Source organism: Apis cerana, linkage group LG2 (assembly GCF_029169275.1).
Source record: "Apis cerana isolate GH-2021 linkage group LG2, AcerK_1.0, whole genome shotgun sequence".
Taxonomy (NCBI): domain Eukaryota; kingdom Metazoa; phylum Arthropoda; class Insecta; order Hymenoptera; family Apidae; genus Apis; species Apis cerana.
Window position 1 is genome coordinate 13,561,046 of NC_083853.1, and position 22,805 is coordinate 13,583,850.

Genomic DNA, 22,805 nt, shown 5'->3' on the forward strand with positions numbered 1-22,805 from the left:
AAACATGACGAAAAAATACTGTTTATTTTTATCTTGTGTACATTACGAATTTCACAATTTATTATTAAAACTACTTTTAGTAATTACTAATCGAATAAAAATCAATTTAAAAATACAATATATATATATATCGTCAGAAAATAAATAAAATGCTTAACTTAAAATTAACTTAATTTAACATTATTTTATATACAATAATTTAATATCTACAATTTAAGTTACAAAATGCTGTTGGACGTAGAGATGGATTTTTCGTCTTTTGTTTTATATTCTAAATTTTTATTCTCCCATTTTTTTTGTACGGAATGCATTCGATTGAGAAGAGGTTTCGATGTGGAATCCTCTTTCTTCAGCATATATGATTTACGAGGAACATTATCATTCATGTTTTTATCTCTGCCACCGTTTTCTTGACTTGGAGTAAATCGAAACATTTCTTTCGCTTGATTAATAGTATATCTAAAATCGTAAGTATATTAAATGACATACAGAAATTATTATTATTTTATTAAAACTTTTTTGTTTCACTGCGTTAGTAATGTTACTACCTCATAGAACATTTGAAGCTTGAATTTCGTGCTTTATCGCTCGAACTGTTATTACACATTTGAGACTCTCTCGTAACCCAACTTCTTCTGGCTATTATCCTCGTTTTACAACAAATTGTTTGTTTGAACGCATTTCTGTACTTTATGCTCATTAAATTATATAAAATGGGATTTATAGTTGTACTGAAATAATAGAGACATCCGCTTAAAATATACAGCCATTCGTTCAAGTCTGGATAATAATCAGATTCTTGCGCATAAACGTAGAGTAATCGCTGAGTGTGAAAAGGAGCCCAACAAATAAAAAATAAAATAACCACGGCACCTAAAACAATGATTATGATTTATGTTTTTTGTAAAAAAAAAAAGTTACATTAAAAAAAATTCAAGATAAAATCTTACTTAACATTTTAATCACGGATCTTCGAGATTGAATTTGTCTCGAATCTCCGTGAATAGCACCTTGTACCACAGAGTTCAAAGTATCTTTCGTACTATTTCTGATTCTCAGACCCATTCTAGTATATACCACCAAGATAATTAACATTGGTATCAAGAAGAATATAATAGTACTCAACTCGTACAAAGGGAAATCAGGCATATATGGTAAAAGCATAGCGCAAATCGCGGAATCGGCCGAATAATTCCCTGACTCTAAATAATTATACATTTTTGAAACTTATTGAATATATATTTACAAATGACAAATAAAGTGATGCATTAAAGTTTAATTAACCTGGTGGATATTCGACCAAGTTGACTTTTGTATAAATTGCAAATGGTATGGCAGAAATCAGTGCAATCGACCAAGCAGCTAAAATGAAACGTATCGGTCTTTTAAGACCGCTTATCGTATAAACACGAAGCGGATGACAAATAGCCAAATATCTTTCCATAGAGAAAGCTACTATCGTAAGGACTGATACATAAGAAGACCTATTAAGTAAAGTGAAATTTTAAATAAAAATCAGCGATATAATTTTTTTAGAATTATTATTAAATTAATTTATTAAAAAATATATTGCTTACATTTCCGATACGTATGCTCTGATTTTGCAAAGACTAACTCCTAGAACCCATGGATATTGTTGCCAAAACAAGCTCAGCTCATTAGGCAATCCTGAAAGCGAATATCAGACAAAGCACAATAACAATAAATTGCAGATAACCATTACTAGAGTAGTACTATTAAAGTATTTTATTTCGATCATATTAACATTAATATATTTTTATTATTATATTTTTATATATAGTTATCTGTAATTTATTTCTGCAATGACCACGCAATTGACGTCAAATATCTATATCGGAACAATTGAGAAACATACATATCTTCCTGGTACACAAACTCATTTTCTCGATTTACAACTAAAGATTAAGTTTAAAAGGTAATTTACACATAGACGTCACAATTCACGTTGAAATTAAAGAGACGAGAAATTATAGCTCCCATATTGAGACTTAAATATTTGAAGCTAACTATATTTGAACTATACAACTTCAAAAATTGTTTATCTTTCAATTTTTAGATCAGTAATTGCTTATCGATTTGAAGCTAATTATCAAATGAAAATTTATTCTCGGATTTTGTATATTAATAATGGAAAAATTAAACGATATATGTTATTTAAATGAATAAATAATTAAATTGAATGTAAATAAGTGTTTTTCGAATAAATGTTAATTACAAATAATGTCTATATAATCACGTTTAATATTTCATAAAATCGATAATATTATGATATCGATCATACCGAATATGTGTAAACATTATATATTTTATCGCAATTTTATTTGACAATAATTCGATTTCTTTTTTATCTTTCAAATTATGCTGAAATTAGTTTTACATATTGTTTTCATAATATACATATTTACACAATAATTTTTCCATGATTTGACCAAAAATTTAATGTCTCACGCGATATTTAAATTTTATTATAGTTATGTAAATAATGCTCTTATCGTTTCACATCATTCTCATCTTTAATTTCGAATATTCAAGTAACGAATGCATAACTAAAATTTGTAAATGTTCGTAGCTAAACATTCAAATCTTTTAATTTATCAAAAATTGTTTCGTCAAAGAAACAAACACTCGCGAAACAAACAATCTTCAATTTTTATCCTAACAAATTCTTAAAATGACGTAAATAAAAACGACGTTACGATCAGCAAACAATCCATCGAGTAGATAACAATCGCTCATGTACACATTAGACGAAGATTAATTTAAAGCCTTTATCGTCAAATTTCAACAAAGGTAAAACGATCTCAATCTAAACATCATAGTCTAATTCGTAAGAAAAATCTCTAATTACTTAACATATTGCGCTCTTTTGTGTATAATGCTACTAATTTTAATTGAAATACCGTCCATTTAGTACAATTTAATCGTATAAATACCGTTTTAAGGATCAACGTAAATCTAATTTCGGTTATATATATTTCGCGTTGATTAAATCAATACTTATATAGGGATTGCGCTGTATTTTCGCTTATCTTTATTAAATGTCTATCGAAGTTCATTATCTTCATATTGTTCCTTCATAAATTGTTTTTACGAAGAAGGAGAATGAAAATCGATCATGGTATCATATCAATACGAGCAAACATAAACGACACTCACCCAATACAAGTAGAATAAGGTCAGATATGGCCAGACTGAACAAGTAGTAATTGGTGGCCGTTTGCATCGCAGGATTTTTTATAATTACGATACATGTGGTGATGTTCCCGAAAATACCAGTTACAAAAATTATCATATATATTATCGTGAGCGGTATCACCATCCTCATAGATAAATATTTAGGTCCAAGTACTTTGGCCAAATATTCCGTTTCTGTTAAATTCTTCAAATCCCAATTCTTCCAAAAATCATAAGAATCATCGTCCGACGTTTCCATAATGATTTGTCAATGAAATTTTTCTCCTTTTATATCAAACGGAATCTTTCGCTAAAAAAATCGGATAGCGATGGCCGAATATTTGAAATCAGAAATGATACATATTTACGTTACAGAAAATAAATTTCTATAACAATTTTAAGAATAAATCGTGATCATGGAAATTATTATCACCGGTAACACCTGATAATCTGATGACTGAAATCAACAAATTGCGATCTTTATAATCATTAATAAGCCACCAGTTTAAGACAAATCGAAAAAATTCCTTCGTGAAATTGTTTCACTTCACATAAAATAGCAGAAAGATATTAGGTTTTGACATTCACTTCATCTAAATTAAGTTGTAGATTGTTCAATTTGTCATTTTGATTTTGAAAATTGAATTTCATATACTTTTGCACGAACATTAAGTCCATTATTTCTTGTCAATGTTCCACCGTATATTTCCATTTTTATTCTTTCAGATAGCGATATACCGTCCTGATATATTTGGATTTCCTCACAATAAAAATACACAATTAAACGATAGAAAAATTTTCAAATTATCGAATTATATAATATTATAATAGACAAAACACTTGCACAAAATTCCAGATTTTTATGTAATATAATATACTTCAGTAATGTACTTTATTTATTATTTTATAAAAATATGTAAATGTAGAATTATAAGAAAGGAAAAAGAATTTAGAAACAATGTGCACAATGATAAGTAAGTATGTCTTTCAGCACATAAATCGATCTCATTAACATAAGAAAGAAATCAAAATAAATAATCAAAATAAAGGAGAAGACAAATTGAAGCTAAATCAGCCAATCATCACTGTCGGAAACAGACTATTGTACTGTGCGAGTGATCGCAACATTCTTAACGATCGGACACCTTTCGTCGTAATAATCTCATCTCTTGATTTTGTGATAAGAAAATCACTATAATATTTCATTAAAATGTTCTATTCGATTTAAGATTTTTTTCACATTCAATTATTATACTCCAAACTATCTTAAAAACCACTATTTCGTATATTTAATTAGGTAAAATTAAAGAACTGAAAGAATAAATTTTTTTCTCTATTTTTTTTTATATTTTTATAAATAGCGAAATTTATTATTTAAAATATCTTATCAAATTGGTTTCCAAAATTATATAAATTAAATTTATCCAATAAACAAATAGCATTTATAAATCACAAAAAAATGTTTAAATAAAATAGAATAAAATGAATATGAAAATCAATTATAAAATAAGTACATTTATTACTACTGTCTACTGTTATTATTGTCTTATCTATATGATTATGATTCATTAAACATAAAAGAATTTTCGATTTACAATGCAACAAGAAGATATAATGATATTTTACGATTCATGTAATTTACAAGAATATTAAAAAATATTATTCTGTGAGATAATATCTATAATACAATATCTATTTAAAAAATCTTTTTTACTTAAAAAAATTATTTTCTTTATATTATATTTTATAATTATATATAATTATTATAATTATATTCTTTATTTCAAATATTTTTTTTAAAGAAATGAAATTTTCAATATGTTAAAAATAGACAGAATTTTTCATTTTATGATAAAACATAATTGACAAAAGATACATTATGTATCGTATTGCAAAAAATTATATTAATCGATAAGATTAACCAGACAATGCAGCGATAATTTCTTCGATAACATTTGACTTCGTTAAACGAAAACATATACTTTTTTTTATTATTATTATAGTATAGAAATAAAATATTAATTTGTAGACAAATTTCAAGTGAAATATAACATAATTTTGAAAAATATTTATTTTGTCTTTTTATAGACAATTTTATCGTTTTCGTATATAAATATTATATACTTTATTATTTATAATATCATTACAAAAACATTAACAAGAATCAGATTCTTCAGAACTTGTATTACTGGTATTATCTATCTTATTTTGTAATAATCTATTTTTATTTATAAAAAGATCATCTTCTTCGTTATCACTATCTTCCTTAATTGTTCTTTGCTTCGAATTTGAAATTTCGTCAAATTCTTGGGGCCAACAGTTCTGTACTCGATACCATTTTTTATGTTCCTAATAAATAAGTTTTATTTTTAAAAAATTACATTCATATAAAAATATGTTTACTATTATGCATACTCGTGTTAATATCTTAACAATTTCAGCTTTCACTTTGTCTCCTTCTGGAATTGGTTCTACTAATACAAAATCTCCTCGTTTTATCCAAATATTTTTCCTAAATTTTACTGGCATAGATACGAGATATTGAATTCCAGCTGGATTAATAACTTCATGAAGATTATTACCGCATGACTTTACAATTTGAACTATTGATTGTAATTCTGTAGGAATACTCAAATCTTCGATTTCTTTGGTAACATATTTCCGTTTGGTTGCTTTGGACATTTTAATCTGTAAAATCAAATATAACAAAAATTCTACATACATTATATTTAAAAAAAAAAAATTTCATTTCTTTTTTTATTTATCATTATTTGTTAATGTTTCAATGATTTTTAATGAATATATCATTTTTATTGAATATTATTTTATATTTTATATGAATATCATTTTTATATTTTATATCAATTTTATATCAATCTTTGTTTTTATTTATCATTAATTAAATTCAATATTTTATTATTTTGCAGTCCACGGTCCCAAGGAACCTTTAGATTTATCAATAGCGGACCATATATCCAAGCTTTCTCCTGGAGGAATTTCATACTCATTTTTTAAGCCATGAGGATTCGATGGCGTAATACAATCATTTTCAGGTTCTTTACGTAAAACTGTATCTACTTCTACAGAAGTAAAAAATGCTACTGACATCGGAAGATCATTCATTCCCAATCTCGATGCACAAAATGATCGAGTTAAAAGATTAGTAATATGCATGGCAAGCGCTGCATTGTATTTATATTTTGACGGCACTAAATAACGCACTTCATCATGAAATGATAAACAAAATCTGACGTGATCTTTCATAAGCCATTTCATCGAAACTAGCATTAAATGTAAAAAATCGACTGCTCCACTCTGTACTACCCAATTTATTTTTGTAGGTAAAAATTTGTCATCATTTATTGGACTTTCTAACGCCACAGTTAATCTAGAGTTCAAAAAAGGTGTAACAGGATGAGGATTACATGCAATTTCTTCCAATCTATTAAACATTGCAGATTCTGAACCACCAACCCATTTACTTTTCTCAAACATTTCTGATATTATTTTACCATGTAATTTGGATAGTTTGTGTGCTTCGTATGATGAATAATGTATATTATCATTATAATTATTAATATATTCAGGTTTTAATTTATAAATCTTTTTTCCTTTTGTCATAGTAAACATTTTTCGAGATTTTGATGTAGCTTCACTATCTGTCATGGACGGATTAAATTGTTTCAAAAGTGTTTCGGCAAATTTTTGGCCAGCACCATAAATTCTAGCGTAATTGATAATTTTAGCTTGATTTCTAGAAATTCCAATTGCTTTAGCAGTAACACTATGCATATCAGTTTCATTAGCTTTAGTACCGATTAATGTCATCCAGCCAAATGGTGTAGCTCCATGAATTTTTTTATAATAAGCATCACCTATTATAGACGAAATCCACAATTCTTGACTATCAACATCGGCGCCAACAATATTATATCCTGGTGGTGCTTGAATCATTGCTCGTAATTCAGAACCGACACGTTCAGTATCAGAGTTAGATGCAGTCATCCATGTAGGTTCTACTGCTCGTCTAGTTAATGTTCCACATACAGCTACTAAAGGTAAAATTGCCCCATAACACATTGATTTTTTAGAACTTCTAATACTGTACGATAAATATGATTTCTCAAACCATATTGTAAATTGTGACATAATTCTATCCCTATTATTTCTCCAATATGATATCATTCTAGCTATTTTCAATATTTTCGCAGCACTGGTATCTGAACTAGCCAATATATTTTCCGAAAATTTATTCAAAAAATGTCTGCTCAAAGGATTACCAACGTTATAATTTTTCCCATCTTTATGAGGTAATTTAAGAAAATAACAGCAATTATCTATATTAATATTGCACCAATGTGCAGTGCCTTTATAAATATCAGTTAATTGAATATTAGGATTTTTCTTTATGTTATACCAAAATTCAGTTTTATGTAAATCATTTTCCAATTCTTTATTCATTGTTGACATTGTGTATATTTCATCTGATAAATATTCTTTTTTAGGTAAAGCACATTGAGCTAAAAGCTGTTTTAAAGGTACTTTAGTTTTAATATTCAAATCATTAGTATAAGGAACTAAAATACCCCAACCTTTATTTTTTATGTAATGTAATGGAAAATTTTCCCATGTCAAATTTAAAAGTTTTGGAACAATTTGCTTAGAAATACTTATGTTTTGAGGACCTGGAGACCAATTTTCATCATTTATTTTGAAACAAAGTTTTCGATACCAAGCAGGATATCCTGGCATATATGGTAATTTTAAAGGTAAAAATTTTCTTGTCTCTGTCAAATAAGCAAATTTTTTTTCCAAAGGATCTTCTTCATCTTCATCATCTGTTAAATAACTTTGAGTTTTTATTTCTTTTTTTCTTTTTGCATTTTGTATTTGAGATATTTTTTGTATATTTTTTAAATTTTTTCCTGTTTTTAATTTAAGCATTTGTGTACTCCAATCTTCATCCCACATCCATAAATCTTCTTTATATTTTTCATTATGCAAAAGTTTACAAACAGCATTAGCTCTTTTAGTAAGAATAATTTTAGTTTCATAATTTAAATCTTCAAATGTAGTCTCTGATTCATTTAAATATTTTTTCCAATTAGAATTTATTGGTAGATATGCAGTACCAAGCTCTAACATTCCTGCTAAAGTAACAGGATGAGGAAATCTTTCTTCAAAAATAGGAAATAATTTACATAAAACATTATGAGTTGCAATTACATCATTTGCACAATAAATCATCAAAGAATTAAAATCTTCTTTAATGTCTTTCAAAGTTCCATTTATAAATACTTCTCTGACATTTTTATTTATTTCAGAACCACAATAAAATTTGTGAACATCCGCTAAATTGTTTAATGAAGTTCGCATCTCTAAATTAAATTTTTCTTCTCTATTTTTTGTAGAATTTAAAATAGATCTCTGATAACTGTTAATTCCACCAACACATATATGAAGTGACATTGTATCAATAAATCTTAATCCTGTTTGTTTCAACCAATATTGCTCTTTAATTTTACTTCTATCAAATGATACATTATGACCAACTATAATTTTTGGCTTTTTATGATAAGAAGTTAATTTTTCACCGTGTTCAGTAACTATACTTTCCATCGGTATTAATTCATCCATAGTATATTGTTTTCCTTCAAAATTTCTACTCACACCATCAATTAGAGACTTTGATACCCAACCATACCATGCTTTATCACTTACTGCAGTTGCTAATGTTGGTAAAAAACCTTCTTTAATACAAACTTCTACATCAAAAATAATAGCATCTTCTAAAGGATAATCTACTTTTTGTATGTTATCAACAGTATATCTTGTCCATCCTTCATTCAATATCCATTGATTTGGCATTTGAGGAATATTTTTCATAATATTTTTTATAAGTTTTATATAAGGTTTAATTTGTGCCTTTCCAATATTATAAAAATGTTGTTCAATATCATCTCCTTCCAAAAGAGGTATTTTAATATCAACCTTAGGAAGTCTAGTTGCATCTTCTACTTTTATCCCATATGAGTGCAAATTATTTTTTATAGATTGTATTTCTTCTTTTGATATTTTTTGTGGTTTTTCAGAATTTTTAAATATCTGTTTATGTAATGATTTTGGAAGCATTTGTATATTAATTTCATTAATTCTTATATCACTTTCATTAATTCTTTCATTACAAATTTCTTCTTCTTTATTTTCTAATGTTTGTATATCTTTACATTCTAAAGCATTTTTATAATTATTTTTATTCATATTATTTATTGGTGATAAAAAACATTGTTCATTTTTAGATATATCTTTAGATATATTTTTAGATTTAAATAAAATTTTGCATTTTTTATTTATTTGAGTTTTATTTGATGTATTAAAAATATAATTTTTATTATTAATGTTTTTATAATTTTTATTATATGAATTAGTATTTTTCTTTGAGGTTAAAAGGGACTTATATTTTCTGTTAATAATTTTTTTTGTAAATTGCTTGCCTGCAATTTCACTAATGTTGCGATTTATAATAATATATTTGTGACCATTATATACATTAATTAAATAACGTTTCATTATTAATTTAATTCTTTTATAATTTTATAATTTCACACAACAACAAAGTTAACACGTGACTTTAATATTACGAAAACATATAAAAGATATTATTAATTAATTATAGTACATAAAATCTTACCTGTTATTTATAAATTATATTTTAAAAAGAAATGAGAATTATCAATCTAATAATTTTAATTTAATTTGTGAACTTATATCAAAAGTACATTGAATTTTTAAATCGCCATATTAACGTTTTTTTGAATTTTAAAATCATTTATTTATTATTTATTATAGTTAGAAAATTTATATATTATAAATATAATATTATTACAATGTTAATTATATAACATTTTTTTATTTAAATAAAAATTATATCAATTTAAATCTATTGTGAGGAAATATTATTAATAGAAATAAATGTGATTAGAAAAATAATAGTATGATATTATGTATTATCTCATTTTTCTTATACTTTCTTATATTTTTATAGAAAAATAAAAAGAAAAGTGAATATTTTGTAAAGTATAAAATTCCCTTATTTTTTAAGTATTTACTATAGTGATTACGACGACATCTTCATAGCGTCTACCAATTTATTGTGTTCATCATGGCTTCGACGGGTTAGCAAAAATTTAATATTTATATTATACAATTCTTATATTAATTATTTTCATAAAAACAATTTAGATATTTCTAAAATATTTTGATTTTTTACAAATTTTGTAAATTTAATTTATATATATATATATATATTTAATTTTATTTAATTTAATTTTATTATGTTCTTATACTTGCTTTTTGACATTTTCTGTTATTTTATATTTAGATATTTATGTGTTTATTTAAATTAATAATAGTGAAACACTGTATTAACTTAACTTATACAGAATCCTTAGTATGCGATACACTCGATCTAAGTGGTCAAGGTTTAAAGAAGCTTCCTCGTTGTCCGTCTGATGCAGATATTAGCACATTGATCATTGATGATAATGAACTTCAGCGTCTTGATAATCTTGATTCTTACCATAGAATTACCAAGGTAATATGTTTATGACAACATATATGAGATAAAATTTATATATATATATATATTATATATATTTATTTATTTTTAATATATCATATATTAAATATTAATTATTATTTTTTATATGTTGAATAATTGATCAATTAAAATTTTTATAATTAAATTATTTCAGCTATCAATAGTAAGGAATCAATTGCTACGTATGTATGGAGTATCAAAGTTACATAATCTTGTAACTCTTAATCTAGCAAATAATGGTATTTTAACTATAGAAGGTATAAAGGATATGATAAATTTACATACACTTTGTTTAGCTGGTAATAACATAAAGGTATAAATATAATTTTTTAATTTAATTAATTTAATAATATTATAAATTATTTAAATCTTTATAACATTATATTAATCTATTAGTCTATTGAACATTTACACACAAATACTAAGTTGGAGCATTTGGACTTGTCTGAAAATAGTATCAGTCATATCTCAGACATATCTTATCTACGAAACTTAAAAGTAACTATAAATATTAAAATTTTAAATTTATATTTTTTTTCAATTATATTGAATATATAACATATAATAATAATAAAATATATGATCTTTAATCTTAATTCTAATAAAATTAATGGTATTTTAGGAATTATTTCTACATAACAACCGTATAATAACATTAAGGCAATGTGAACGCTATTTACCTACTTCTTTAGAAACATTTACATTAGCAAATAATAACATTACTGATTTAAATGAAATGTCACATTTAGCTAATTTAAAAAATTTAATAAATTTTTCAATTGCTAATAACCCATGTGTTAGTATGACAGGTAATAGTACGTATCCTTTTTACATGTAATTATATATGTAAATATATGTTAATAATGTTAATTTAGATTTTAGAAATCAGATTAGATAGCAGAAATATATTTATAATATTTTCATTATTCTAGATGTCATTTTATAGAGTTATTTTTTATCTATCAAATATGCTTGTAGAAAGCTCTAGGTATAAAAAATATTTATAATTGTAGACTATAGTTTCTTAACAAATAGCTTATAGTGGTTTTGATTATCGACCTTTTGTTATCAATTGGTGTATGAGCTTGAAATCAATTGATGGCTATCCTGTTGATCCTATTGAAAGGTGGGTATTTTTTTAGATATATTTTAGTTTATATATATATAACTTAATTATACAGAATTTTATTTAGTTTAAAGAATTAAAATTTATTTGAAATTATGGTCACTCAGTTTAAAAGCAGAGTGGCTATATTCTCAGGGACGTGGTAGACAATTCCGTGTTGGCGAACATGCATTACTTGCACAGTATTTAGCATCAGTTTGTCCACTTTCTGGTGAATCCTTAGAAAATGAAACAGACAGGAAGCTAAGGCTGATTTTAAGTAAAGCACAACATCATCAACAACAATTAAATCAACAAAGCGATACTGGAAGTGTGCACAGCTTAAGTAGCGTCGGAATGAGTCCTTCTCCAGCCACTAGGCGTAGACTTAGTCATAACAGGACAGGTTCTCCTAGACGTGCCAGTGAGTTAAGATTAATTGACTTGATTTTCTTTATTATTATTGTGAATACAATGAAAATTTGTTTAAAGTTTTCTTATTAATTATAAAACGTGGACTAGTAGTGATGTACACTTTCCAGTCGTCATGCATATATATATATCCTAGTTATAATGTATTTTCTCTAGTTGCGCCAATGTTGACATACTATGAAGATAAATGCTTACAATCGCCAAAATTTTATGAAGCAAAGTACTGTGTGTGCCATTCACCTTGTAAAGGTATCCAAAGTCAAAATGAAAATTAATCATACAACTACATTGCATTATAAGCATGTGTAAAAATCTAAGATAAATATTATTTATAATTTAAAATAATAAATTTAGAATTAAGTAATAATAAAAATATAATATATTTTGAAAAAATTTTATCTTGGATTAATGCATATGTTTATTTTTTCTATGCCTATAGTATATAGTACATTTTTATATGATTACGTTTTTAAGCTTATAGCGCAAATGACTTTGGAGAATGAAAAATTGCAATGTTATGATAATGATGCTAATTAGAAAATTTGTTTAGCATATTAGCATTTGACGATTTGGAAATATATTTCACATAGTTCACAATTTTTATCTTATTTATTCATAGTTAAATTATTAATTATTTGCATGTTTCTGCCTTAGTAATAAATATATAAATATATTTAAATACATAATAATTAATAAACTAATACATAATAATTAAAAACTTATAAAAATAGATGATATTTAATTAGGTTCATCAAGAAATTCATTAAGAATAAGATCACCAGATAGAATGGTATCTAGTTGTCATACTGATACTATAGTTTCTTCATGCCATACATTGTTACCTGAAGATCAAGAATCCTTAATGACTCAAAGTTTGGATCCAAATATGCTTTGCAATACTTTAAACAATAAAGCATCAAATACTCTTGATACAGAAGGTATGTAATAAATATTACCAATTTTATCAATATTATTATTTGTATTTATATTTATTAAATAAATATACATAATTAAAAACTTGATTTGCAGAAACATCAAGTCCTTTGCAAGCTGCAACAAAACTAGTACCAGTTCCAGAATCTTTAATGAGTCCAGATTTTCGTCCACCATCTGGTCTTTCTCGAGTTCTAGCAAAAACTCCACCAAGTAAATTAACATCACCATGTCAAATTACAGTGCCAAACAAACCTACTTGTGATGGAGATAGCAAAGCAATTCCCATAATAAATACAGTAAATCCAATGGCAAAAACAAATCTTACTTCTATTAAAGCAAATGCACTTGTAAAAAGTAATTCAGCAACAAATTGCACTGCTGGAAAACCAAATATTGCTAAACCTATTATTACAAATACTAGTAATAAATGTCCCCATAGTGTGAAAATTAATAACTATGTTCAAAGCAAAACATTGCCTGCTAAACGAAATACAAAAAATTCACCAAATTTAGGCAGAAATATACAAAGACTAAAGAGTACAAATGATAAAATTAAAAGCAATGTTATTAAAAAAAATGGAGATGGAGATGCTGATAATGCTACTCAAAGTAGTGATGAAGATAGTGAAGTATGCCAAGCAAAATTAGATAGTATTCGACATAGAGCTATTCAACGAAGACAAGAAGACAATAAAGGTAATTATTTTTTCTTTTTTTTTTAAATAAATGTAAAAATTTTTTAAAGTAAAATAATTTTTTATTTCTAAAATAGATCAAGATGAAGCTGAAAAAGCAGCAATATGTATTCAAAGAATGTGGAGAGGATATCATACAAGAAATCTTAATAAAAAAGCAACTACTATACTGAAAACTATTGAAATGATAAGAACAAATAAGTATATTCAGTATGATCATTTTCTCTTTAATTCAATTTAATATCTTTCCCAAAATATTGTATAATTTATTAATCTTTTAGGAAACTAACTACTGATATGGAAGCCACTAGAACTGCTTTAGAAAGTGAACATAAGCTACAGTTATTGCAAATGCAAGCAATTAATGCATTGTGGAAAAAAGTTGTTAGTCTCCAACCTAATCGAGATTCTACAAATAATGACAATGAAAATATTGCACAAAATGTAGATGTTGTAACTAATTTAACACAAACATGTAATTTATTACATAGTCAGGTAACATATCAATTATATTTTTAAAATTATTAATGATTTAAAAATGATTTTTAAAAATCTGCTTTATATATGTATATATATATAGGTTCAACAATTACAAGATTCTATGTCAGAAATTAAACGATGTATGTCGAGTATGCAATCAAAATCTAATCTTATTGATAACGGTGTGGCTACTCAAACAGAAATCTCAGCTGTTCATACTCCGGCAGGCGAAGAAAATTTGTTTCCTTACGCTCGCCCACATAGACCACAAACATTGCCAATTCATCAAACAATTCATGAAGGAAATGAAAATAAAAGTTTTGCATCTAATTTGATTGATAGCGTTTTAAAAAAAGTATCTCAATCCACTGACACGACAGATGATGAAGTTAATACTGATATTCTAAATTCTAATGAAAATCCCGAAATATTAAATTCAAATGATCATCCTGATATGTTTAAAAGTTGTGAAGAGATTATAGAACCTGATTTCAAGGATGTAGAACATGATGTAAAAAATGAATATGATGTAATTGATAATGCCGTTATAAATGGTGAAGTTTGTGAGGAAACATTATGTAAAGAATTGCACAATTTAATTGAAACAGAAATTACAACAGAAAATTGTATGAACTTAAAAAAAGAAAATAGTTCAGAAGAAATTGAGAAGGAATAACTTTAATTTAAAGAAACATATAAAAAATAGTATAAGAAAAAGAATAAAGGTGCAAACTTAAAAGCCTTGAACAAAAATAATAAGAAATAAATATAAATTCTAATAAATAATTTAATGTATGAATGAATGAATTAATCTGAGAAACATATAGAAAATAATAACAAAAAAACGAAGATGTAAAATTAAAAGCCTTGAACAAAAGTAATAAGAAACAAACATAAATTTCAATGAATAATCTAACGTATGAATGAATGACATTAATACATTTTTAACTAAAAATACTCATTGTACATAAGTTCAAAAACTAGTCTTAATTATATTCAAATTACAAAATTTAATGCTTTTAATTATATTGTATCTATAATATTTTAAAATCAAACTCATCAAAGTTCAAAAGATTATCATAGAATACATTTAAAAAGAAAAAGTACCAAAGACATAGTTTTAAACAATCATTTCATTAAGTTAATTTATTATGTACATCGTGGTCATTAAAGCAATTTTGAAATTTTTCCGTCCACATATCTGGCTTTTGAAAAATTCATCGATGTACAAAATGTATTAAGAATGTTATATGTCTTACAAAAAGCTTTACCTCTTCTTTAAAATATCATAAAAATATTACTGTACAGGAAAAATTATGTATTTAATGTCATGAATTCCAATGTCAGAATTCGTCAATTCTCAGATTGAAATATTTATAAGCACACAAATAAGAATTTTGATATATGATGCATTCCTTAATATTTTTAAGTTTTGCTAAGAAATTTCTTGGATAATATTACCTGGATAATTATTGTTTTGTATGTATTTATTTTTTTATTTATTTATTTATTTATTTAGTATGAATTCTAGAAAAAATCAATGTTACTCTAAAATGTAGGTAATAATGAAAACATTTTTAATCTAGTCACTACAAAAACTACATATAGTTGCTGTAGATATTAACTATAACTTGTTACATAGATATACAGTGTTATTAAAACAAATAAAATCTTTCAACGAAAACAAATTAATTGTTAAAAAATGAGTTTTTGTTTATGACGAAGAACACTACAAAAATTTGTTTATATGTATATTAATTAAGTTTTATTATTAAAAACATTTCCATAAAATAAATCATATTGTAAGAATATTATTACAATGAAAGAAACTATATGTGAGCTCTTACTAAAATTGTCTTAAAATTTATTTTACGTGACTTATTACGTCACATAAGACATTCGATGCTCAGAATTGTTAAGAACTTAATATAAATGTTAAATAAATAAGACATACACATGAATAGATGTTTGTAATAATATTTACTCTTTTATATAATTGATTTCTGTACATGATCTATTTAATCTGTTCCCTCCATTATAATATCCTAAAATTTTATATTGGAATGCATTCTTTTAAATTATGATAAAAAATAATTATTCAAATATAATTAAATTTTTATAACAACAAAGTTTACTATACAAAATGGATATTTAATATGTAAGCATGCTTCACATGTTCCTTTTATACTTAATAACTTTTAACAAAATATATACAAAATATATTTTTAACAGAACAATATTCACAGCAATATATTTTCAACAATTATAATGCTTTTGCTTCTTCTTGTACATTGTACATGAAGATTGTTATTGAATAATAAAAATGCTTAAATGAAAATAAATGATATTTATCAAAAAAAAATAAAAATGAATATCGATATTTATTTAAGATATTTTTTTATATACAAAATTTTTTTAATAATTTTAGCTAAAATATAATTATTTTACAATGTTTTTTTAAAAAACATTAATATATAAAAATGATTTTACTTTTATTTTTAATTTAAAATATAGATAAAAAATATATTTACACAATTTTATTTTATAAAATACTAAATAAAAAATATTTTCATTTAAACATTCTTTGACAAGAAGCTTTTTCAATTACAAGGTATGAATTCATAACTCTTTTAACTTTATCAATCTCTAATAAAATATCTTTATTATTAGGAGATTCTAATAATGCTTGCTTTAAATCTGCTAAACCTAAATCATATTCATTTAGTCCCATATGTGCCTGACTTCTTCGAAATAAAGCTTTACTATTGTTCTTCTCTAATTGTAAAACCTAAATATAACATTTTTATTAGATTATTATTACTATCATTAAATTAGATTATTAGATATTTCAAAATATTTATAACTTATATTCAATTATATTTTACCTTTGAACAAAGCTTTAAAGCTTCACGATAATCCTTTTCTTTCAATTTAACAGCAGCAAGATTAAGTAATAGAGTCACTTTAATATTCATCATTAATTCATTAGAATTAGATATATCTATTGTCTTTATCATCCACTTGTAATATCGTAATGCTTTTTTATATTTTCTGCCTGCATCTACATAATTTTTTCGTAAGAAATAATAATTTCCTGAATCTTTTATCTTCTTAATAACTTCCATCATATATTTGTACTATAAATATCCATAAATATATACATACATAATTACAAAAATAATTTTTTTCCAGAAATATATATAATAAAGACTCTTACATCAAGTTGTTTAATATGTTTAGAATAATTCCAATCTTCTGGCCAAGGAGTAAACACATCATCTGTACCATCATTTTCTTCCATACCCCAATTTTGATCTCCTTTTAATTCACCACAATCAATTATATATATTTTCTATAAAAAATATTCATGGAATTAATAATAATTAAATTCAAATATAAAAAATTAAATAATAAAATAAATAATACCCAATAAAATAAAATAAAATACTTATTTACCTCAACTGGTATATCATTAACTGTTCTAATTTGAGATACTTCTAATACAACACCCATTCCTTTTAAAACTTTACCAAATACTACATTGGTATTATCCAAATGTGAAGTGGCTGAAATAGTAATTATAAACTGAGAACTATTGCTATTTGGATAACCTTCATTTACCATGCTTAGTAATCCTCCTGATGAATGAGTGAGTCCAAAATGTTCATCTTCAAATTTTATCCCATATATACTTTCTCCGCTTGTCCCATTAAAATTTATTATATCTCCACCTTGGATCATAACCTGTGATAATACTGAACCACCATACAAAACTTCTTCATTAAATATTAATCTTTATATATCATTTTTAGAAAATATAATTTTTATTATACCTTTATGAAATGTTGATCCTTTATAATGTAACTTTTTACCATTAATTCCAATACCTTTTTCTCCAGTACATAATGCACGAAAATTTTCTGCTGTTCGAGGTACAACATCTTTAAAAAGTTCTATCACAACTCTTCCAACTGTATTATATAAATTATTTTTAAATTCAAATTAAATGAAATATAAAAAAAGAATATTAATATATATTAAAAATTGACTTTATTTTTATGATTATAACCCTACCTTTTTCAGATTCAATTGCTATATCTAAAAATACAATTGGATTTTTTTTATAATTATTGTTTTCATTCATTAATGAAATTTCCATATTTTAACTAATAATATTTATCCATATATGAATTAGATTTTTCAAATCTTGTTTGCTTATTAAGCCTATTGCCATAAACATGTTATATCATAGATTTAACATCTTATGAAACTTTTTGTTACGGGAATTGAAATTCTGATTTTAAAAAAATTAATAATTTTATTATTCTATATAATTTAAAACAATGAATTCAAATACAAACATGATACAAAATAAATCTAATATATTCTAATAATTAGAATAATAATTATATTCTAATTTTAATTCATTCAATATATATTTTTTTCCCAACATGAGAGAAAAAAAAACTCACTTATTTTAATATCATTTTTAAAATTGAACTTAGAATACATTCTGAATAAAATTACAATACTGGTTGAAATTAAAATTAAATTTCAATAAAAAAAAATGGAACAAATATTCTATTATAGAATATTTTGTAAGCATATATGAAATATTGTATTTTATAAATGATTATATTTATATAAACTAATATGAAATAAATTATTAGAATAATAATTTTACATTAAAATTACTATTAAAATTATAATTTTAAAAGAGAAATTATGAAAATTGATATTCTATACTTCTATAAATTCTATATCTATACCTATATAAATAAAGACAACAAGACATTATTGAGAAAAAGATAGAAATAGAATAAAAATATAGAAAGCAGCGCCATCTCTAGAGTATTACAAATAAAACGCATATAAATAAAGATTGCTAAAATAGAAAAAGAATGAGGATAGAATGAAAATTGATTATCAGCTCTATCTGAGAAGATAGATCAGTATTTACACGATCGGTATTTCAGAAGATGAAATAAAGTTCTATTAAATAATTTATATATTCTTGTTTCTTGTTTATAATTCATAGATCAATATTATCATACAACAAAATAACAAAATTAATAATTATATAATTATAAAATTTGTAAAAAACCTAATCTTTTAGAGTTTAAAAAATTAATATAATACTTTGTCAAAATATTAATATTTTTTTTTTAAGCATTAATTTTTTTTTTAAACATTAATAAGAATTTATATATTTTAATGTTACGTTCAACCATCAATGATGTTTCATCATATTATTTTACATTGTATTTTACATTGTAGTATAAAAAACAATAATGCATCGAATATTATATAAAAATATATTGAATTTTATATCTATATTATATTTAGTTTAGGACTGTCCTATATTATTGATAAGCCCAATCTTAATACTTATAATATTATTTTATTCTCTTAATTTTAATATTAGTTTTTTTTATTTTAGATAATAAAATTTACAGCAATAATTATTATAATGATTCATAACAAAAAGCCTATTTGAATTTATTATGATAGCAAAATAACATTCAAGAAAGGTCCCACCGAGATTTGAACTCGGATCGCTGGATTCAGAGTCCAGAGTGCTAACCATTACACCATGGGACCTTTTATGCATACGTTTCATTCATATATTATATAAAATTAAAAATTATATTTAAAAAAATACATATATACAAATATCTATTATTTTATATATTTTATAATTAAAATATAATTTATAATAATTTAAATCTGAGTTAAAATCAATATGAAAAAATATATTTACATAATTGTGGATAAAAAAATATAAGACACATTAGCTTTTTATATTGTTGTAATAAGTATATAACAATGAAGTTTTTGACAGTATAACATATAATGCATATATGTAATTTGCAGCAATTCTTTTATACATTTATGTATGTGTACATATCATACACATATATATACCCATACATCTGTATAATTTATGTGAGTAACTTATATTTTCAAATTCAATAAGAATTCTCTCTATAAATTATAATATACAAACAAGCAATTGATATCATATATAGATCATATTCAAAATTCTAAAAGCTTATCTAGTACTAACAGGTATTACACAATATCACTATTAGAACTTTTATATTTTAATACCTGTCTAAGGACAATGATTATATGTTTTCCCCTTTCCAAAATAAATTTTTTACTCATGATTTTAATTTTATAAGTAATAAATTTATACATTCTAAATGTTTCAAAGCAATATTTAAATGAATAATGTATAAATTAATAATATCTCACATTAAAGCATTGTCCATACTATTTGAGCAATAAAAATTTACATTTTATTTTATATATGTGACACTAGTACATAAAATAGTGTGCAAAAATTATCTTATTTCTGTTTTTATCTTGCCTTATTTATCTCATATGTAAGTGTATAAGCAAATTTGGCAAATAGTTTTAATAATTTTAATTTTTTTCTAGTAATAGAATAATATATAGCCAATATAAAGTAATGTTTTTAAAGGGTGTAGATTATATATTGTACAAATACAACCCCAAATAGAAATGTTTGTTCTAAAGCCAAGTTACATAAAGGTGCAAATTTAATGGCTTAATAAAAAAATAGTAAACGTTCCTGAGCACTTCCAGGCAATAATCTCCAACCACGTTTAATGTTCAAATATTGAACAATAGCTCGTGCACAAATCAAAACTCCTAAAAATGAAATGAATTTTATATTAATACAAATATATAGAAATAATATCAATAATGAAATACTAACCAAATCCCATTATCAACCACCATAGCCATGAATTTTCACGTGATGCAAGATCAGTGGAATGTTTAACAATTAGTGTCCATTTTGTTAAAGATAGACCAAAACCAGATAGTGCTCCATATCGAGATGCAATTGTATGACAGAAACACATCAAAAGTAAAAATCCAATCCAATTAAACAAAAATGCAACTGTAATAAAGAATTTATGTAAAATATATATTTTTTTATTTTTTAGTATAAGATATAGCAAATTAATTAAATATTATAATAATTTTATTAATATTTATATCTAAAATTTACCCAAAAATGCTGTAAAGAACATAAAATCAGTGCCAAGTAAACCACTTTCTGGATCTCCTTCTGCAGCTTCAGTATCTATAGCCAGAATTGTTAAAGGCCTTGGTGATGTTCTAATATTTTCAGGCTATAAAATATTAATTAATGATATAATGTACATTTAATTTTTAATAATATTATTATTAGTAATAATATAATTTTAAAATTATTTACCATGTGCATTTGAGGGTAAGGTTCCCCTTGTAATGTTTTTTCTCGTTGTACTTCTTCATAACTAGGTAATTTTGTGGCTACTTCATACGGTGGTGGAGCAGAAAAATCTGCCTTTGGAGGTGGAATTTCTTCTCCTTCAGCCTATACTTATAATTTCCTTAATAATAATTTTTAAACATATAATAACAAATTTATATATCATACCATTCGATTTTCAATTGAAGTTTGTGCTGCAGCAATATTTCCTGAATTAATTATATCATTTTGCATGATTGGTAAAGTTACAGTTAATGTAGGTATTTCATTTTGAGATGATGATTCTCCATTTGAATTACTATTTGTTTGTAAAGGCTAAAATTAAATTATAATCACTCATCTTTAATATTTCATAATAAGACTTACACAAACTTAAATAGATCATATGTTTTTTAATATCACTAAAAATATTTTTTTTTTTAATCTTCAATATTAAGAAAATTTAAATAATATAACAAAGAAAAGGTAGTTTTTATTGGATTTAATTTTTTATATGAAATTACTTTCAAAAAACAAACGACAATTGCACAAGACAATGTTTTTATCAACATTTGCATACCAGTATTCATACACAAGTGATATTATAATATATAGAAATATTATTTTAATAAATATAAAATATATTTATTAAATAAAAAACATATTGGCAATTTGAGACAAATTGTAAATTGTTCATTAGCGTATTTAAAATATTGCACATGAAAAATATATTATGTTCATCATTTATAAAACATACCATATTATAATGAATATTACTATCCATTTCTGGTGAAATTTATATGAATCGCGAGTGAATTATTTTGATTATTTAGAAGAAATAAAAATACTGTTTTTGTAGGTAACGCTTCTTTCTTAGCCAGCAAAAGTTCTTACAATCGATGGCTGACAGCTGGCAAAGCTGTATCGCCGTGAACATAGATTTTCTTACATTTTCACGTCTATCATTATCTTTATCGAACAATTAATTTTTTTTATTTATTAGAAAATATTTCTTTTCTTATAATAAAATTTATATTATTATTTTTAAATATAATTTATATATTTATTTCATATTGTACATAAAAATTGTATATA

The 22,805-nt window shown here is 24.1% G+C and overlaps 6 protein-coding genes and 1 non-coding gene across 11 annotated transcripts; 1 reads left to right on the top strand and 6 right to left on the bottom strand.

The window, feature by feature from the left end:
- Positions 1-5: 5 nt before the first annotated feature.
- On the bottom strand, positions 6-10,016 carry LOC108002927 (neuropeptides capa receptor-like). The gene is made up of 7 exons (XM_017064930.3): positions 9,887-10,016; positions 3,178-5,883; positions 1,578-1,668; positions 1,285-1,484; positions 951-1,202; positions 549-873; positions 6-459 (listed from the first exon to the last, which is right to left on the bottom strand). The coding sequence occupies exons 2-7, from the start codon at positions 3,452-3,454 to the stop codon at positions 219-221; spliced, it is 1,386 nt and encodes a 461-aa protein (XP_016920419.2). The 5' UTR covers positions 3,455-5,883; positions 9,887-10,016; the 3' UTR covers positions 6-218.
- Positions 5,350-5,877, bottom strand: LOC108002873 (probable RNA-binding protein EIF1AD). The gene is made up of 2 exons (XM_017064831.3): positions 5,611-5,877; positions 5,350-5,544 (listed from the first exon to the last, which is right to left on the bottom strand). Exons 1-2 carry the CDS (start codon positions 5,875-5,877, stop codon positions 5,350-5,352), a joined length of 462 nt encoding a protein of 153 aa, XP_016920320.1.
- Positions 5,929-9,849, bottom strand: LOC108002869 (DNA polymerase subunit gamma-1, mitochondrial). Its single transcript, XM_017064822.3, has one exon. It carries the CDS (start codon positions 9,763-9,765, stop codon positions 6,112-6,114), a length of 3,654 nt encoding a protein of 1,217 aa, XP_016920311.3. The 5' UTR covers positions 9,766-9,849; the 3' UTR covers positions 5,929-6,111.
- A 12-nt stretch (positions 10,017-10,028) lies between the features above and the next one.
- On the top strand, positions 10,029-16,404 carry LOC108002871 (uncharacterized). 4 transcript variants are annotated; one of them, XM_017064823.3, is made up of 13 exons: positions 10,146-10,370; positions 10,638-10,789; positions 10,950-11,108; positions 11,192-11,293; positions 11,418-11,614; positions 11,838-11,921; positions 12,029-12,324; positions 12,489-12,581; positions 13,079-13,270; positions 13,362-13,964; positions 14,041-14,173; positions 14,245-14,458; positions 14,544-16,404. In XM_017064823.3, exons 1-13 carry the CDS (start codon positions 10,358-10,360, stop codon positions 15,117-15,119), a joined length of 2,814 nt encoding a protein of 937 aa, XP_016920312.1. In that variant the 5' UTR covers positions 10,146-10,357; the 3' UTR covers positions 15,120-16,404. The 4 variants fall into 4 exon arrangements, with proteins under 4 accessions (XP_016920313.1, XP_016920314.1, XP_016920312.1 ...); XM_017064824.3 differs by lacking the exon at positions 12,489-12,581 and having other exon boundaries at positions 10,029-10,370; XM_017064825.3 differs by lacking the exon at positions 11,192-11,293 and having other exon boundaries at positions 10,145-10,370.
- Positions 16,405-18,710, bottom strand: LOC108002872 (peptidyl-prolyl cis-trans isomerase D). Of its 2 annotated transcripts, none has more exons than XM_017064828.3 (6): positions 18,518-18,710; positions 18,277-18,414; positions 17,900-18,198; positions 17,661-17,795; positions 17,329-17,580; positions 16,405-17,231 (listed from the first exon to the last, which is right to left on the bottom strand). In XM_017064828.3, the coding sequence occupies exons 1-6, from the start codon at positions 18,600-18,602 to the stop codon at positions 17,013-17,015; spliced, it is 1,128 nt and encodes a 375-aa protein (XP_016920317.1). In that variant the 5' UTR covers positions 18,603-18,710; the 3' UTR covers positions 16,405-17,012. The 2 variants fall into 2 exon arrangements, with proteins under 2 accessions (XP_016920317.1, XP_016920318.1); XM_017064829.3 differs by having other exon boundaries at positions 17,900-18,187; positions 18,518-18,678.
- A 1,262-nt stretch (positions 18,711-19,972) lies between these two features.
- Trnaq-cug (transfer RNA glutamine (anticodon CUG)) lies at positions 19,973-20,044 on the bottom strand. The gene has a single exon. It is a non-coding gene; the product is annotated as a tRNA-Gln (tRNA).
- A 190-nt stretch (positions 20,045-20,234) lies between these two features.
- Positions 20,235-22,780, bottom strand: LOC108002937 (NEDD4 family-interacting protein 1-like). Its single transcript, XM_017064944.3, has 6 exons — positions 22,468-22,780; positions 21,900-22,046; positions 21,696-21,836; positions 21,486-21,609; positions 21,189-21,374; positions 20,235-21,121 (listed from the first exon to the last, which is right to left on the bottom strand). Exons 1-6 carry the CDS (start codon positions 22,492-22,494, stop codon positions 21,018-21,020), a joined length of 729 nt encoding a protein of 242 aa, XP_016920433.1. The 5' UTR covers positions 22,495-22,780; the 3' UTR covers positions 20,235-21,017.
- Positions 22,781-22,805: the final 25 nt, after the last annotated feature.